Here is a 20,183-nt window from a genome sequence, read left to right on the forward strand (position 1 = left end):
CTTGTTGACAAGTACTCATTATATATTTTCATGAGAGCCATGTTTTTAACTTTTTGAAAGTATACTGGTGGTTTGAATTTAAGTTTCATGAAGGAGAACTAATACCTGGCCTTAATTAAATATTTGTTGTTGGGCTTCAGACACCTCACATCAAAACATTTAATTTCCTTTGCCATTTCCAATACCTAAGCAGTTTAAATCCACTCATGATTGTTCTAGTGTATTTTTAAAAACTTTGCATTATCACAGCTGTGCATTAACTACTTTCCACAACTGCATGTCTTAAGTACCAGACTAATTTCCCTGACTCAAATTAATAACTGATTATAATTATCTACTTTTCAGTTCAAACGTGATGTTAGTATTTTTAGAACTCTTTCAGATGCTCTCTTAGGTGAGGAGGGTTTTTCTCTGGTAAATTACAATATTAGATGCAATATTTAAATCACTTTTTTCAAGTGGTAATTCTGTGTCTCTATCAGAGTTCAATCCTTTATAAAAAGGATGTCCAAAACTGGACTCTCGCCACTCCTCTGTAGGGTGCAGCCTGGATTCTACCCATCATGGAAATGGGAGAGTAGTGTTTTTCATAAGCTCATCTGGCTTTGAAGTTTAAGTAACATACTATTTACTACAAAGTTATTGAATAGTATTACACTCTAATAAAGCAAAATTTGTCAAGAATACTTCCGAAGGGAGAAGGTTTCTCTTTAATGTTTTGTCAAGAAGAAATGGGTCATATAAGCAACTTACACACACCTTATACTTACACTTCTAAAGTACCAGGATTTTGAATGGGTATAGTCACCATTTTAAAGGTGGGGGTGGGGCAGTGGATGAGGAGGGCAGGACTGAAAGATAAGATTTCATAATACTCGATACCCCAGGACTCTCCTTCTTATAAATTAAAATTCTTAAATTAATACCCAACCAAATTCCATCAAATGTCATAGAAAAAAAAATAGAACATTCAAAGTAAATTTTAATAACTAGAGGAAAATGTACATTTGGATTCTTGCTTACCATGATTCTCATGAGGCTTAATTTCTACATGTGTTCTTGTTTCTCACACCTTAATTATACAACCAAGGGAATTTTTTCTCTAAACTACAATGACTTCTTATTCATGATAGAAGCTAGTCCCATTATAAAGGAGAAGGGGTTATATTTTTTTAAAAAAAGGAACAGATAATAAAAACACACTGTGCTGAAATTACCTGGAGGGAAAGTGACAGTAAAAATAAAGTGCCAATTTGACCCAGAGATCAAAACTGCCAAGTTGGAGAACTTCACATAACCATCTTGAGTTTCTGCCTGAGTACATCCTACAAATAAACACAAAACCAAAAAGTGAATGTTAGTTACCTACACAAGAGCAATTTCTTCAAGTCTTCCCTGTAGAGAGGCAAATGGACAATATAGAAAAAAAAACTTAATTGAAGAGGTTACTAAATCCATCAGGCTTCTCTTAGACAAAGCTTAGAACCAAATAATCCAAGATAGAATAATAACAACAGCCAACATATATTGAAAGCTTACTATGCCAGACATTGTGCTTCATATTCATCATTGTACATAAACTACACAACCCTATAAAATATACTATTACCAATATTCTAGAGATTAAGAAATAGACTCAGGAAAGGTTAAATTACGTGGTGAGGGGGTTATAGCTCAAATCTGCCTGTTTTCAAAGTTTGTATTCTTAGCCACTATTATATACTGAATATTTAAATGTCTCTCAAGAAAGAAAGTCTATTCTCTTTCTAGGTGGTCAGTTTCTAGGCTCTGCCTCTCTTCTATTCAAGGGATCTGTGGTTTACGTGGTGACAGAGTTAGGTCAATAGATCAGGACCACAGCAATGCATCAAATCAGGAGTGATGAAGGTTACCCTGTTCAGCAACTTGGATCGTCTGGGCTATGGTTTCCCTGAATAAAATGCAAAAAGGGGGGCTTCCCTGGTGGCGCAGTGGTTGAGAGTCCGCCTGCCGATGCCGGGGACACGGATTCGTGCCCCGGTCCGGGAAGATCCCACATGTCACGGAGCGACTGGGCCCGTGAGCCATGGCCACTGAGCCTGCGCGTCCAGAGCCTGTGCTCCACAACGGGAGAGGCCACAACAGTGAGAGGCCCGTGTACCGCAAAAAAAAAAAAAAAAAAGCAAAAAGGAAAGCTGACATCCTCTAACAATAGGCCATCCATTTATAAAGTAAAAGAAGGAAACTTAGCTCTGGATCCCATTCACAATGCCTTTAATTAGTCTTTTGACTCCACTATCCTCAAATTACTTTGCTAATTCACAGCTGCTCCATTTCACTCTGGAAATGTCACTATGATTGGTATGATGGACAATGAGATAGGAGAGTGGTCCTAAAGTGTAAAAATTGGTTTGAGATCTTTAAGGCTGAAAGGTATCATAAAGATAGAATATGCATAGTGTTCTATTTCTCAATTCAATTGCTCAATCCTTTTTGGGAAAACATTGTCTTTCTTCAACAATTTTGCAGAGCTAACTAAAATTTCCTTTTTCAGAAACATCTTTTCCTTCATCTCCTCAGAGTCCTGAAATAAATAAAATGCCCAGAAAAAATGGAAATAAATAAGCCAAGACTCAAATAAATGATAGGCACCAAGACAAATGCTGTTTATACTCTAAAACCTATATGCATCAAAATTATGGTCAATAAACTCTTGCAAACAATGAACTGCAGAGTACAGATGTTCAACATGAAATCATTTGCTACAGTTTTCCCTTTGACAAACGTTCTTATTGTTCCCATCTTTGGAGGAATACAAAGCAGCATTTAATCGAAATGTGTCCGGCGAGCACAGTGAGTCTGCCTCATAGAACAGCCGCCAACTGCCTAATGGAAAGTACTTTAGCTCCAAATGGGTTTGCTTTTGTGTTAAATACCAGCTTGCCTCAGAGATCTCTACAAAGATTCCCATATATATCTACAATATTCTCAGCTTTGAAGCATATGTGCCCCAAAGCTGAGGCAGTTTGCTGCCAAGTACAGTACATTACTCCGGGGTTCATCATATCTCGGGAATGGTAATTGTAAAATAGACAAATGTCATTGACAGGCTCCCTGATCAAGCTGGTCCTGGCTGAGGGAACCTGGGAGGAGATGGGGTGTTGGGCTTCACACAAGATTGAAGCTGATGACATGCTTTATCAGGGAATGCTACTTGAATGTGATTCTGTAGGGCATAGGGTTTCTAAAATACTTTTCACCTCCAAAACTATCCCTCTTACCCTTAGCTATCCACACTAGCAAACTGTTACCTCATTAATGTTGAGAGTTTATTTTTTTAGTATTAAGAACACATTTTTTCTACAACTAGGATCTATAGCTAAATATCAAAGGATCTGAAGGACCCTAAAATAATTGTCTTTGTGTATATAAACCCACTTTTGGTTATAACCTCTTTTTTTTTTGAACTGAAGATGATTTACTGAGACAAAAGAACATGAAGTTAAACTGCAGAACAAAAGATTTAGGCTAGACATATAGACCGGGTTTTGTTGTTGTTAATTTATTTTTCTGTAGGAAATACTTAGAATAAGTTAGGTAATCCATGCCAAATGGTTTTGCTTCCATTCTTTCTGAAGTTAAGGAGAAATATTTCATGATGGCTTTAAGAGATACTTTCAATCATTGAAATAGGGTGTTTGGTGATGTGGACATTCTACAAAGAAAATGACACAAGATTTTTTCCTCACACACACGCACAAAAACGTGTGCATATAAGATGACCTCAACCCATTCCTCATACACTCTCATTGAATCTCCCAAAGAGAACGATGGTGACCATACTGGTCCAGGGGAGTCAGTTGGCTTGAGCATGAGTTGGTGTTAATGGAGGAAAATGACAAATGGTTTCATTCCTCATTCATTTTGCATGATCCAATATGATTCTAAGCTAGACAGTGATGATATCCTTGGGATAACAGAGAGGAAACCAGTGAAGAATTGGGGGGAGTATGGGTCAGGAGTGGGGCACAGTAAAGTATGGAGGCTGAGTAAGGTATAGTAGAGGAGTAGGTATGGGATACGATAAGGTATGGAGTGTGAGTAAGGAACTGGGTATGGGTAATGTATGCAGTATGGCAAGGTACATATTTTATAGGAGGCATGTGAATGAGCTTAGACTTAAAGCCAGCGTAGAGCAAGAAGTAACTGGAAGAGGGCAGACAGCAGAAGCAAGAAGAACTACAATCCTGCAGCCTGTGGAACAAAACCCACATTCACAGAAAGATAGACGAGATGAAAAGGCAGAGGGCTATGTACCAGATGAAGGAACAAGATAAAACCCCAGAAAAACAACTAAATGAGGTGGAGATAGGCAACCTTCCACAAAAGGAATTCAGAATAATGATAGTGAAGATGATCCAGGACCTCGGAAAAAGAATGGAGGCAAAGATCGAGAAGATGCAAGAAACGTTTAACAAAGACCTAGAAGAATTAAAGAACAAACAAACAGAGATGAACAATACAATAACTGAAATGAAAAATACACTAGAAGGAATCAATAGCAGAATAACTGAGGCAGAAGAATGGATAAGTGACCTGGAAGACAGAATAGTGGAATTCACTGTTGCTGAACAGAATAAAGAAAAAAGAATGAAAAGAAATGAAGACAGCCTAAAGACCTCTGGGACAACATTAAACACAACAACATTCGCATTACAGGGGTCCTAGAAGGAGAAGAGAGACAGAAAGGACCCAAGAAAATAATTGAAGAGATTAGAGTCGAAAACTTCCCTAACATGGGAAAGGAAATAGCCACCCAAGTCCAGGAAGTGCAGAGAGTCCCATACAGGAAAAACCCAAGGAGAAACACGCAGAGACACATAATAATCAAATTGTCAAAAATTAAAGACAGAAAAATTACTGAAAGCAGCAAGGGAAAAATGACAAATACCATACAAGGGAACTCCCATAAGGTTAACCCTTGATTTCTCAGCAGAAACTCTACAAGCCAGAGGGAGTGCCATGATATACTTAAAGTGATGAAAGGGAAGAACCTACAACCAAGATTACTCTACGCAGCAAGGATCTCATTCAGATTCAATGGAGAAATCAAAAGCTTTACAGAAAAGTAAAAGCTAAGAGAATTCAGCATCACCAAACCAGCTCTACAACAAATGCTAAACGAACTTCTCTAAGTGGAAAACACAAGAGAAGGAAAGGACCTACAATAACAAATCCAAAACAATTAAGACAATGGTAATAGGAACATACATATTGATAATTGCCTTAAACATGAATGGATTAAATGCTCCAACCAAAAGACACAGGCTCGCTGAATGGATACAAAAACAAGACCCATATACATGCGATCTACAAGAGACCCACTTCAGACCTAGGGACATACAGACCGAAAGTGAGGGGATGGAAAAAGATATTCCATGCAAATGGAAATCAAAAGAAAGCTGGAGTAGCAATACTCATATCAGATAAAATAGACTTTAAAATAAAGAAGGTTGCAAGAGACAAGGAAGGAGACTACATAATGATCAAGGGATCAATCCAAGAAGAAGATATAACAATTGTGTATATATATATATATCCAACATAGGAGCATCTCAATACATAAGGCAACTGCTAACAGCTATAAAAGAGGCAATTGACAGTAACACAATAAAAGTGGGGGACTTTAACACCTCACTTACACCAATGGACAGATCATCCAAACAGAAAATTATAAGGAAACACAAGCTTTAAATGACACAATAGACCAGATAGATTTAATTGATACTTATGGGACATTCCATCCAAAATCGGCAGATTACACTTTCTTCTCAAGTGCACACGGAACCGTCTCCAGGATAGATCACATCTTGAGTCACAAGTCAAGCCTTGGTAAATATAGGGAAATTGAAATCATACCAAGCATCTTTTCTGACCACAGCATTATGAGATTAGAAATAAATTACAGGGAAAAAATTGTTAAAACACAAACACATGGAGGCTAAACAATACATTACTAAATAACCAAGAGATCACTGAAGAAATCAAAGAGGAAATTGAAAATACCTAGAGACAAATGACAATGAAAACACAATGATCCAAAACCTACGGGATGCAGCAAAAGTAGGTCTAAGAGGGGAGTTTATAGCAATACAAGCCTACCTCAAGAAACAAGAAAAATCTCAAATAAACAATCTAAACTTACACCTAAATGGACTAGAAAAGAAGAACAAACAAAACCCAAAGTTAGTAGAAGGAAAGAAATCATAAAGATCAGAGCAGAAATAAATGAAATAGAAACAAACAAAATAATAGCAAGTATCAGTAAAACTGAAAGCTGCTTCTTAGAGAAGATAAACAAAATTGATAAACCATTAACAAGACTCATCAAGAAAAAGAGGGAGAGGACTCAAATCAATAAAATTAGAAATGAAAAAGGAGAAGTTACAACAGACACTGCAGAAATCCAAAGCATCCTAAGAGGCTACTACAAGTAACTCTGTGCCAATAAAATGGACAACCTGGAAGAAATGGACAAATTCTTAGAAAGGTATAACTTCAAAGTCTGAACCAGGAAGAAATAGAAAATACGAGCAGACCAATCACAAGTAATGAAATTGAAAATGATATTAAAAATCTTCCAACAAACAAAAGCCCAAGACCAGATGGCTTCACAGGCGAATTCTATCAAACATTTAGAGAAGAGCTAACACCCATCCTTCTCAAACTCTTCCAAAAAATTGCAGAGGAAGGAACACTCCCAAACTCATTCTATGAGGCCACCATCACCATGATACCAAAACCAGACAAAGATACTACAAAGAAAGAAAATTACAGACCAATATCACAGATGAATATAGACGCAGAAATCCTCAACAAAATACTAGCAAGCAGAATCCAACAAGTCATTAAAAGGATCGTACACCATGATCAAGTGGGATTTATCCTAGGGATGCAAGGATTCTTCAATGTACACAAATCAATCAATGTCATACACCATATTAACAAACTGAAGAATAAAAATCATATGATCATCTCAATAAGATGCAGAAAAAGCTTGTGACAAAATTCAACACCCATTTATGATAAAAACTCTCCAGAAAGTGGGCATAGAGGGAACCTACCTCAACATAATAAAGGCCACATACAACAAACCCACAGCAAACATCATTCTCAATGGTGAAAAACTGAAAGCATTTCCTCTAAGATCAGGAACAAGACAAGGACATCTACCCTTGCCACTATTATTCAACATAGTTTTGGAAGTCCTAGCCACAGCAATCAGAGAAGAAAAAGAAATAAAAGGAATCCAAATCAGAAAAGAAGAAGTAAAACTGTCACTGTTTGCAGATGACATGATACTATACATAGAGAATCCTAAAGATGTCACCAGAAAACTACTACAGCTAATCAATGAATTTGGTAAAGTTGCAGGATACAAAATTAATGCACAGAAATCTCTTGCATTCCTATACACTAACAACAAAAGATCAGAAAGTGAAATTAAACAATCCCATTCACTACTGCAACAAAAAGAATAAAATACCTAGGAATAAACCTACCTAAGGAGACAAAAGACTTGTATGCAGAAAACTATAAGACACTGATGAAAGAAATCAAAGATAACACAAACAGATGCAGCGATAAACCATGTTCTTTGATTGGAAGAATCAACATTGTGAAAATGACTATACTACCCAAAGCAATCTACAGATTCAGTGCAATCCTTATCAAGTTACCAATGGCATTTTTTACAGAACTAGAACAAAAAATCTTAAAATTTGTATGGAAACACAAAAGACCCTGAATAGCCAAAGCAATCTTGAGGGAAAAAAATGGAGCTGGAGGAATCAGATTCCCTGACTTCAGACTATACTACAAAGCTAGAGTAATCAAGACAACATGGTACTAGCACAAAAACAGAACTATAGATCAATGGAATAGGATAGAAAGCCCAGAGATAAACCCACGAACTTATGGTCAACTAATCTATGACAAAGGAGGCAAGGATATACAATGGAGAAAAGACAGCCTCTTCAATAAGTGATGCTGGGAAAATTGGACAGCTACACATAAAAGAATGAAATTAGAACAATCCCTAACACCATACACAAAAATAAACTCAAAATGGATTAAAGAGCTAAATGTAAGATTGGACACTATAAGACTCTTAGAGGAAAACATAGGAAGAACACTCTTTGACATATATCACAGCAAGATCTTTTTTGACCCACTGCCTAGGGTAATGGAAATAAAAACAAAAATAAACAAATGGGACCTAATGAAACTTAAAAGCTTTTGCACAGCAAAGGAAACCATAAACAAGATGAAAAGACAACCCTCAGAATGGGAGAAATTATTTGCAAACAAAGCAACTGACAAAGATTAATCTCCAGAATTTACAAGCAGCTCATGCAGCTCAATATCAAAAAAAACAATCAACCCAATCAAAAAATTGGCAGAAGACCTAAACAGACATTTCTCCAAAGAAGACATACAGATGGTCCAGAGGCACATGAAAAGCTGCTCAACATCACTAATTATTAGAAATGCAAATCAAAAGTACAGTGAGGTATCACCTCACACTGGTTAGAATGGGCTACATCAGAAAATCTACAAACAAGAAATGCTGGAAAGGGTGTGGAGAAAATGGAACCGTCTCTCACTGTTGGTAGGAATGTAAATTGATTCAGCCACTATGGAGAACAGCATGGAGATTTCTTTAAAAACTAAAAATAGAATTACCATATGACCCAGCAATCCCACTACTGGGCATATACCCTGAGAAAACCATAATTCAAAAAGACACATGCACCCCAATGTTCATTGCAGCACTATTTACAATAGCCAGGTCATGGAAGCAACCTAAATGCCCATCGACAGAAGTATGGATAAAGTTGTGGTACATATATATAATGGAATATTACTCAGCCATAAAAAGGAACGAAATTGGGTCATTTGTAGAGATGTGGATGGACCTAGAGACTGTCATACAGAGTGAAGTAAGTCAGAAAGGGAAAAACAAATATCGTATATTAATGCATATATGTGGAATCTAGAAAAATGGTACAGATGAACCGGTTTGCAAGGCAGAAATAGAGACACAGATGTAGGGAACAAATGTATGAACACCAAGGGGGAATCGGGGGAAGTGGTGGTGGTGGGATGAATTGGGAGGTTGGGATTGACATATATACACTAATATGTATAAAATAGATAACTAATAAGAACCTGCTGTATAAAAATAAATAAATAAAACTAAAAAAATAGTTTGAAATACGTTGCAGCATAGATGAATCTTGAGGACATTATGCTAGGTAAAATCAACCAGTCACAGAAGGACTAACACTGTATGATTTCATGTATATGAAGTATCTAAAATAGTAAAACTTATAGAAGCAAAGAACAGAATGGTGGTTTTTGATTTTCATATGCACAAGCCCCAGAAAAGTCAATGAAGCTAGCAGTGGTACTGGGACTGAAAAGGAAGGTAACGGAGGACCAAGAAAGCTGGAGAGGAGAAAATGAGCTCTCAGGGCCTGTTCTGGGCCAGGCGCTTTGCATTTGCCATCACATTTATTCTTTATAACATTGAGAGCCAGTGTTTCTGTTTCCCCATAGAAACCACATTGTACCTATGACTTGATACTGTACCAGAGAATCATCTGTACATGATTAGGGGGCCATGCCCTTTTCCTTACACCATACTGAAGATACGGGTATGACAATAATACTCCTCACCATGCCGGCAGGGGTGGGGGTAGGTGGGCAGATGGTTTGTTAAACATTTCCTGCCAACCTAATGTTCCCTTTTGCAGACACTGGTGTTGTAGACTGGTGGTGAAGGAGATTTCTTCCAAACTAGCAAAGATACTGAGTATTCGGGGCTTTTGTTGTAGATTCTCAATGGTAGCAAACATTTCTGTGCAGATGCAATTATAGCAGGTCTCCGAATGTCACAGGTACCTACCTCTCAGCATGGACTCTGATGTCCCTTCCAGAGAAACAGAAATGACCCAAGGCTCTGATGGGGGCCCCAACGACTCTACTCTCCGATTCTGGAAACAGGAAAAAAGGGGAAAAGTTGGACTCAGAAGAGAATTTTGTGAAGTTATCTGAAAAAGAAGAGGATTCACACAGAATCTTTTATAAAGCGCATATTCATGAGAAATAAACAAAGGAAAAAAAATAAATATTTTCTTTCTCATGTTAAGAAGAATATATCACATTAGCTTACTGAGCAGAGAGAAGGGAGATTATTGCAAGAAAAGTTGGGGCAGGGCAGTGAAGAGGAGAAAGGAAAGTTAAGTTTACAGAAAAGGAGAGTGGCACGGTGTGCTGAGGGCTAATAAGGAAGGAAAGATTAAGCAGACAAAGCAGGAGAGAGTTGGGTGAGTGCCAGGCTAGAGCAGAAGTGTAGACCTCAGGCCCATGGCCTTCATCCCTCTGTAAGCACGTCAGGGGAGGCATTTTTAAAGTCAAGAGCGGAAAGCTGATTTGAGTATCGTATTTCACATCCCCCCCCCTTGATATTAGTAAATATAGACAAGATAAAGTAGAATCAGAGGGCATGGACACTGAAATTAGAATTAAGCACAGAAGCCTCTTGTTGATGCTGTACTTAACCACATACAGGAGAAATCATTTAAAATAACATAGAACTATAATGCAGATGTGATGGCCCAAATTCCTTCATTAGCATATGAAATGACTTCTTCAGATATAGATCCAGCACTTGGAGAAGACGAGATTTCTGAGAAGATACATGAGACCTACTGTAAGAATTTGCTTGAGGAGAAAAAGTATCAGAATTCTATTTTTACCCTTGATCAAATTCTGGACATTTATAGAAAGTGGAAGGAAAGCAGGCTGTGAAACGGAAGGAAAATAATGAAAGTAGTTAGATGTTCTAAGTGCACCAAATGTCACAGGGTGGGCACTCTGTACATGTGTATCGTGAAGATGATGGAATATGAAACATGCGCCAAATACAACATGGTACCCGGCTCTAAGTAAAGATTGTTACCTGTGCACAAGGTACCTGCTTATCCAGAAAAACGAGCTGTGGTTGTACTGTAAGTTCTTTTCCCACTTCTCCATCTGAAGGCTGGACTAGGACTGAAAGACCATAGGGCCGAATATATATCGAGTTCCCAGTTTCGAAATTGCTTGTATTTCTGGCACATGTTAAAAAAGAAAAGAATACATGCCTAAGATTACAGATACCATATCACTGCAGTAGCTTTTTTCCATAATACATTATTACCAGTGAGAAGATTTGCATTTGCCTTTGTTTCTAGAAACTGAATAATACACCATATAGCAAACATGACCTTATAACTAGAGAATAATTATATATTTACTTTATATGTTTGCTTTGCCATAGGAAAGAATGCACTGGTTGGGGCGGGGGGGGGGAAGTGGGAGGAGCACATATTATGAACTTAGATTTTTATCACAACTTGTTAATATCAGCTCCAAAAAAGCCTTAGTGAGGCAACTTATCAGACTAAAATATTTAGAAGGTGGGGATATGTTCTAAGTATGCTAGTAAACCAGCTCTCCCCCAAGAGGTATTAGTGTTTTCCAATTTCCACAGTATAAATACATTCACCATGGCTAATTCTGTGGTACCAAGATGACGTCACCGAAAAGAACTGGAAAGAGATGCCTGGGAGCAACCTCCCACACCACTGTTTCACATGGAATAGCTCATTTAACCTCACAACAACCCTTTCATGTTCATTGTCTCCACAGGATGCTTGCACTAAATAGAATCGACAACTGTGGAATTCATTGATTAATTGATTTCAGTTGAATGAAGTCCTTAGCGAGAATAATACCTATTTATAATGAATATATGCTGAGCACTTACACCCTGTACCAAGTACTATTCTATGCTTTCCACCTATAAACTCATTGCATCTTTAAAGTGACACTATGACATAGGTACTCTTATTTGCACATGAAGAAACGGAGGTCCAAAAAGGCTTAAGTATTTTGCCAAAGGTCTTACCAAGAGTAAGTGTATGACCAAGGTCTAGAGCTATACTGTTTTTCATCTCTTTTGAGCACATTAATTGCTGATGTGACTTAGCAATAAAATGGAATAATTATAAAATAAAATAGTTCTGTAATTCATGATACCTCAAAACATCTTTTTACCAGAGTTTCGGTATTTTTGAAGACCAAGGCAGCTCTATTAAACGAATATTCTGGGTTATACACCTATTGTCCCATTAAGCCTATTGTGTATTACACATCAGAGGCATGCAATAGAGTTTTAGCAATTAAATGGAGATATATAGACACCATATATCACATATATTACCCTAATATAGAGTAATAGATTACCCTCAAAACACCCTAGGTCAAGACTAACAAGGCTTTGATTTTTTTTTTTTAAATAGTAGCCTACCTAGCCCTCAATTAAATGCTTGTGAGTCAACTACTTGATTCCCTAATCTTTTTTTTTTCTTATGTGAGGAGAAAATGATATTTATTTTAACAGAGAGTGTATGTGAGGTAAAGGTGACAATTAGTCCTAAGAAGAGGAAAGAGTGGAAGAACAAATACAGAGGATCACAAACTATGAAGCTTCTGTAGGGAGCAATTTCCCTCTCCCCTGAGAATTCTGGAAAATGGGGGATGGGGCATGTGTGGTCCTACGAATCCCTTTTGGTCATTTACCAGCTAAGGCCCTGACCTCTGCTAGAATCACTCACTGGGAATTCAACATACACTAGTCTGATCATCATTTATTAGTTTGTTTAGCCTGAATGAGTAAAGCTCCTTTTTATTTAAAGAAAAAATTGAAATCATATTTTAAAACTCCATGCTATTCATTGCATCCTTCTATGGCTCCTAGGTTACTGGAAAATTCTAACATTGTTACCAGATGCTATTTCTCCACTGGCCTATTTCTTTTTTTTTTTTTTTTTTTTTTTTTTTTTTTTTGCGGTACGCGGGCCTCTCACTGTTGTGGCCTCTCCCGTTGCGGAGCACAGGCTCCGGACGCACAGGCTCAGTGGCCATGGCTCACGGGCCCAGCCGCTCCGCGGCATGTGGGATCTTACCATACTGGGGCACGAACCCGTGTTCCCTACATCGGCAGGCGGACTCTTAACCACTGCGCCACCAGGGAAGCCCTGGCCTATTTCTTAAAAGCTTTCTGAGGCAGGACAGGATGCAGGCTGGCCGTGTAGGTTAAAGAAACCAAACAACTACATCCAAGGTCCTGACATAAGTACATTGATGTCTAGAGACGAAGGGATGGGAACCAACTGCCTGAACACTTGCTAAGAGGCCCGTCCCTGACACACTTTAAAGTTTATTGTGAGCAAACATCTCTGATTAAATGTAAACAGCATCCCACTGGAGGTCAGAGACTTGCTGCTACAGCATATCCCAAGGTAATACCACTTTAAGCTCCACATAAACTCTTAGGCAGTTTCTAACCTAAAACCTGACCGTAGGTGGTACAGTTTTTTACGATATGTTATAATAGTGCAATAAATCTGTTAGCTTAAAATCGAATCTCCGTGGCCTTTTAGAGAAATCATCATTAAATGCAGGGTCTTGTTAATGATGCCATCGAAGTGAAATTGTTTAATCTGCTAAGGGGGTGAAAGGTCACCAAATGAATTTTTTATAATACATCAACTTGACACGCAATAGGGAAAACTGTAATAGATAAAAGCAAAGGAAAAGGGCACTGTCTTCTTCTGATAGGTCAATAGCAGCCAAGAGAGTCACTCATCCACTTTCCTTTCACGAAGGGTCTCCTTTTGCATTTAATATGGACACCCAATTAATACCTCAGCACCACAGACAACCTCATTTTAGGTGACTTATAGCAATTTCTCCCCCTTCCCTGAAATGAAAGTGATCACAATACATCATAGCATTGTGCGAATTAACGTTAATTGATTCAAGTTACCAAGCAATGATGGGCCACTTATATAACCTAGGCGTTATTGGGTGCTAGAAGGGATGGAGGGAAGATTAGATTCCAGTGTCCGTTGCTGTGACGACGGGAATCACCTGACGCCTTGTTAGACAGTTGTAAGGTTCTATTGCTGGCCCCAGTGGGGTCGTCAGTAAACCGGAGTGATGTCCAAACATCATTATCCGCTGCTCCGATATTAAAGCAAAGGGATTAGCAACTTATTGCAAGCAACCTGGATTTGTCATTGTGCTGTCGTTATCCAATTTCCAACCGCTAATGTGACTGTAGCCTGCAGGCAGAAGGACCTACAGCCAAACTTTAAAAAATGGGGGAGGAAAGTTCCCTCCAATCCTCCCAGTTTAACTACCATTTAACGGCTTCCAATAGCCAGCCAGGTCTGTGGAAGAATTTTTTTTTTCCTTCAATGCTTAAGTGCTAGCAAAAGAGAAAGACCAAGAAAATATAGAAATGTCTCAGTTCAGAGATCACTACTATTCACTCCAACTCTTGTTTTTTAATCTGCCAGATCTGAATTGCTTCCCCTACAGAAGAGGGGATTGTTTCTATCTGCATGGCAAACTGAGCAAACAAGTAAATAAATCATATTGATGAAGGCTAGCCCTGGGCAGTGAGGTGAGGGTGGGGCGTTTTGAGATACTTCCTCACTTCCTCTTCAGCCTTGGCCTCCTCAAAGTTACTAAGTCAGGTTCCTATAAAAGAGCCCCATGCTTTGATTAAATTTTTTAGGGTATGCCATGAGGGGACTTAAATTTCAGAGGAGTTTGCGAGATTCTGTACCCTGGAAGAAGAAAGCAAATTCTCCACTCGGTTCAGTTTAACAAACAAATGTTAACCCTTCCACCATGTACAAATATTGTTTTAGGCACTGTGAGATAGGCAAAGATAAATACAACACCATAACCTCTGTCCCTCGGGAATGTTCTTCCACAGAGTCGTAAGGCAAGAATGACTTTCCTGGCTACCTTTCAGAGCTGACACATACCATTTTATTTATATTTCATAGTCCTCGTGCTCCTTGTTAAACCTAGCCAAATGCCCTTAGCTGCCATCAACTCCTAAGAGAGAAGAAAATGTCTTATGATCTCATGGTTTCTTTCTGGCACTATAGCATAGTGATTCCAAACTTCGCACATTACAAGCATCCAATACATGTTACTATAGGAACACTATGACCAATCAGTACCCACCATGCACTTCCTCTGTTCTTAGGTCATTAAAATGCCTCTAGAAAGCCGCCACCTATCTTGGACTGGCCAACTTCAAGTTCTGATACACTCTTGAACTGGTGCACTTACTGCTGTGCTCTAATACTTGTTATTAAACTCTTATGGTTCTTCGGAATTTTTCATTTCAAACTGAGATTTGAGTAACCACAGGCATAGGTTGCACTGCGCCATGAGAATATAAAGACACAAAATAAACATGGCACATCTTCCAACAAGGTCAACTCAGAGGTCAACACCTAAGTATTTTAGTCAGAAAATTGTTCAAAATAATATTTTATGATAAATCTAGCATGAATATCTTATCTGGGATAATGTAAATTCTGAATACATTTTTTAAGATCATACACAAATATTCAAAATTTCCTGTTTGTGATGGAGTCCCCTAGCAGTCATTGTCTAACCAGGAAAAGAGAAATCACTCAAGATCTTTCTGATGGAAGAGATTTGTTATGGGATGTTGGTTGCACAGGAGTATTAGAATAGCAGAGAAGTCAAACCGGTTACGTTTCACTATTTGCAACCTGTATTTATTTAACGATCACTTATGGTGCATGACACTGCTTAGGTACTCTTGGGAGTATAATAGTAAATTGAAGCCTTGACCAACTAATGAATATTATAAAGATAAAAATATACTAATTTTATGAAAAACTAGATTAATGGTTAAGCAGGCTCATATTGAATTAATGATTTCCTTGTAATAGATATAGAATAATGAGATTTAATATATCATATTCTTATTAGATAGTTGTGTAAATGTTTGTGTTCCCTATCTATTAATTTTTAAATCTCTAGATTTTCATATGAGCCATACAATTTTTTGGACATAATAACTGTTCAATTAATGTTTGGGAAATAAAAAACATTCAAATGTAAGTTTTCATGAGTCTTTATTATATTTAGCTACAACTTCACCATCCGTACACATAGATCTTAAATTGATTGTAAGGTAGTATGGTTCTGGTTCAATTTTGGAATTAGAACTACATGTGCATGTGGGTGGAAAACTACTGGATGCAGATAAGTCAACAGCAATAATGGATTAGAATTTTCCTCCTGTTTATAAGGAAGAGAGAAGGGAAAATGTAAATTGAAGAAGTAGAATCAAAGATGTAGTGGTCTGGGGCCATTTAGTATAAGAACAAGGGTTCCTAAGGGCATCACTGCAGTAACAGAGCTGTGAAATAAATGATAGCTTTAATGATGACCATGAATCATCAATAAAAATGTGAAAGGTCTACATTATTTTCCATTTAATAAGGCTGGATAATATATATATATATATATATATATATATATATTAGTTTAAGAGATGAAGTCTTTTTAAAAATGTAGTGATAAAATAAACAATTTTTTATTAAATGGAAAGTTTACTTATGCAGAGCATCTCATTTTCCCACAAAGCCACATATATAAAATACCATTATGATAATTTTACCATCCACCTAACTCAACAAAGCAGTTAATTTGTATTGTAGTGAAAAAAAGAAATGGTGCAAAAACACTCTTTAATGGCAAAGCTGTGGTTTTGCCAGGAGGGAGGAAAGAGACAGGCTAGCAGTACGGGAATCCCTTCCCGGATGAATATTCTGCCAGTCTTGAGAAGAGCATCCTCCAGTGTTGACAGAAAGATCCTGTCCTTGCATACTCCAAATAGCTGTTTCCTAGAAAGCAGGTGCCCAAGGAGCAGGGAGAGATTGCACAAGAGAAGATGTTAAATGAGCCTGAATGTCACCAAAAGACTCATGTCACCAATTGCCTCTCCTAGTTTTCTTCTCTATTCCAAGTCAGCTTGATAAGGTGCTCCTTATACAGAGTGAGGAAACTTAAAAAGCTACTAATGCGAAGGGTGCAAAAACACACAGATGTATACCACCACAGAGCCATGCTCACATTCCTTATAACTTTTTTTAGGGTCCAAGGTTCATGGCCACGTCAGAAACAAAGAGTTTTATGTGAGATAGCGTATTAGTTTTCTATGGCTGTGAAACAAAACTCCACACACTCAGTGGCTTAAAATATCACAAATCTATGATCTTCAGGTTGTGGGTCAAGAGTTCAGACAGGCTTGGCTGGGGGTTCACTGCTTAAGTGGAGGCTCTCAGGAGAATCCACTTCCAAACTCATTCCAATTGTTGGTGGAATTCACTTCCTTGTGGCTGTGGAATGGAGGTCCCTGTTTCCCTGTGGGCTGTCAGCCAAGGTCCACTCTGTACTTACAAAGTGCATCTGATTTTTTTCTCATGTGGTGTCTTTCATCCTAAAAGCAGTGACACTTCAATTCCTTCTTACACTTCGAGTCTCTCTGCCTTCCTCTTCTGCCACAGCAGGATAAAGCTCTCCTCTTTTAAGGGCTGTTGTGTGTAATTGTGCCACCTTGATAATCCTGGGTATTCTCTCCATCTTAAGGTCTACTGTGCCACATAACACAGTGTCTTCACAGAAATTCTATCTGATCCTATTCATAGGTTCCCAGGATTAGGGCAGCACACCTTTGGGTGGTCATTTTAGAAATTCTGCCAACCACAAATAGCTTTAGCATTTCAATAGCTAAACTTCCATGAAAGATACAGATATATTTATGCTTACTATATGACAAAGAATATTATTTAGAGGTGGGTTTTTTTATGAAGCAGGAGAAAGAGAGGGAGAAGAAGAAAAGACAGGAGGGAAAGAAACTCAAAAGAGCAAAAATCAAATTTATACTGCCAGGATTCCAGATAAAAGGCAGAATATAAAATAAGACCCTCGTGGGGAACCCCAACTTTAAAAGGCAGGGGTTGAACATATGTTTATCTCTGTTCTCTCTACTCCACCGAAATTACTTAAAAGAAGAAAAATGAATAAAAATGGTGTAAATCAACATGGATAAAGAAGGCAGGAGAGGAGAGAGCAACCAACGACAGAGGTTAACAAAGTTTTGGAAGATGGAAGACAGGTTCATGGAACTGACTTAGCCATGCAGAAGACACTTAAATCTAGATGCCTCTAGAGGAGGATAAAGACTGGGAGAGGCCAATTTGTTGTATATTATTATTATTATTATTATTATTGTTATATTTATTTATTTATTTCTGCGGCACGCGGGCCTCTCACTGTTGTGGCCTCTCCCGTTGCAGAGCACAGGCTCCGGATGCGCAGGCTCGGCGGCCATGGCTCACGGGCCCAGCCGCTCCGCGGCATGTGGGATCTTCCCGGACCGGGGCACGAACCCGTGTCCCCTGCATCGGCAGGCGGACTCTCAACCACTGCGCCACCAGGGAAGCCCTGTTGTATATTATTTAATTTAAAAAATAGCACTCCATTTCTCCCCACAAAGTAGAACTTGGTAGCTTTTTGAAAGCAGGTAGTACTCCCATTGATAAGTAAATGTCTGATATGGCCTCAATTTGTTGAAATGCATGTAACGCCATTAAATTAACAAGAGTGAACCTTTAAAGAACATCGTAGATGTTTCCACTGAAAGGCCTATGTCCTCAGACTAATTTCTGCTGTCTAAAGGTCAATTCATTAGCTTGTCAGTGGCTCTCCAGTGAGTTCAATGGAAGTCCGAGTTGACACTGATCAAAGTTGAAAGAAACAGGGCTGGCCCTGGGATCTGCCCAAGGCTTCAGGGTTGTTTACCATACTGTACAATTCTTAGGACCATGGGAAAACTTGCTGGTTCTCATTAAGTCCCTTAGGACACAGCATTTCTCATTCTGCAGAGATTTATTCAGATATACTTAAGAAGCAGCCTTTCCTTAGCTTCAGAAGATTTGTTTTTTGCATATCTAGGAAACCTCTCTTAAAATACTAAAGAAACTGAGAGAGATGGGGACTGTAACACATCCCAACAGAAAATTGATGCTACATGTCACCAATTGTCTGTCTGAGTTTTCTTCTCTATTCCAAGTCAGCTTGATAAGGTGCTCCATATACAGAGTGAAGAAACTTAAAAAGCTACTAATGTGAAACTGATGATACATGTTCAGCAGTTTCTTATTAAGTCAGAAATACGAGTCAAAAATGAAAACATGATGGCTAAGACAGATGGTGGGCCATAAAGGTGCTCTTCTCTCTGAAGCTCATGATAGGATGATATCCCACACACATATGTGTGCATACCTACTCATGATAGGATGATATCCCACACACATATGTGTGCATACCTACACTTGTGCTGGGTCCACTCTCTTTCCTGGGCTTCCTCTGCTTTATCTCCATTGTTTCTACTCTTTGACTTTGTTCTCCTTCTAGTTAAAAGCTAAATATTCACTGAGTCTTTGTTGTTGTTGTTGTTGTTGTTTGCTTTTGGGGGTTTTTTAATTTCTATTTTTTCTTATTAGTCATCCATTTTATGCACATCAGTGTATACATGTCAATCCCAATTGAGTCTTTTTTTATATAATATTAAAATCAGTCATTTTGGAAGGATGACCTATTAAGAAAGCTCAGTACTGTAAAATCTAAATAAAATTTAGCAATGAACTGGCTCTATTTCTCTCTAGTCACCCATACGTAGAATATGCTCATAAGAACTCAGTGGAATCTAAATGAAACTGGACTAAAGGAAAGAAAATATATTTAAATGTAAGCTAAAATACATTAGCACCATCTTTTCTCAGATTCCTGATTTTTATATTATCATGCATAATATCATAATTACATCAATTACATGGTGAAGGTTTAGTGGTTAGTAAAAATATCCAAGATATAATAGATTCTGAGCACTCATGCAACTAGGAGTACTTTTAAATTCGAAGCTAACAATCCTCAAAGCCCTTCAAATCAACCAGAATCCAGAAAAAAAAATTGCTTGAGTTTTCTTTCCATATCTTCTATACATACTAGTGTACTGTATAGAAGAGGAATACCAAAGACAGGTAAAATATGATACATAAACATTAGCACAGTTTTCATTTGGATATGTTGCTCTATGTATAAAAAGGCAATCAATGTATTAGTTGAATATTCCTTAAAATGTGAAGGTGTGTCTTTTTGTTTTGCTTTTTATTTTATAGTGAATA

The 20,183-nt window shown here is 38.0% G+C and overlaps 1 protein-coding gene across 1 annotated transcript in view; it reads right to left on the bottom strand.

Moving 5' to 3' along the window:
* The window catches only part of PKHD1 (PKHD1 ciliary IPT domain containing fibrocystin/polyductin), a gene marked incomplete at its 3' end in the record, with an annotated part of 426,508 nt that overhangs the window by 20,547 nt on the left and 385,778 nt on the right, over window positions 1–20,183 (bottom strand). The window contains exons 62-64 of the mRNA XM_081247000.1: window positions 11,021–11,156; window positions 9,950–10,037; window positions 1,218–1,325 (exon numbers count right to left, since the gene is read on the bottom strand). Coding sequence (XP_081103126.1) covers window positions 1,218–1,325; window positions 9,950–10,037; window positions 11,021–11,156 — 332 coding nt within the window. The remainder of the gene's footprint in view (window positions 1–1,217; window positions 1,326–9,949; window positions 10,038–11,020; window positions 11,157–20,183) is intronic.

This window comes from Mesoplodon bidens, assembly GCF_964165515.1.
Source record: "Mesoplodon bidens genome assembly, chromosome: 10".
NCBI lineage: Eukaryota > Metazoa > Chordata > Mammalia > Artiodactyla > Ziphiidae > Mesoplodon > Mesoplodon bidens.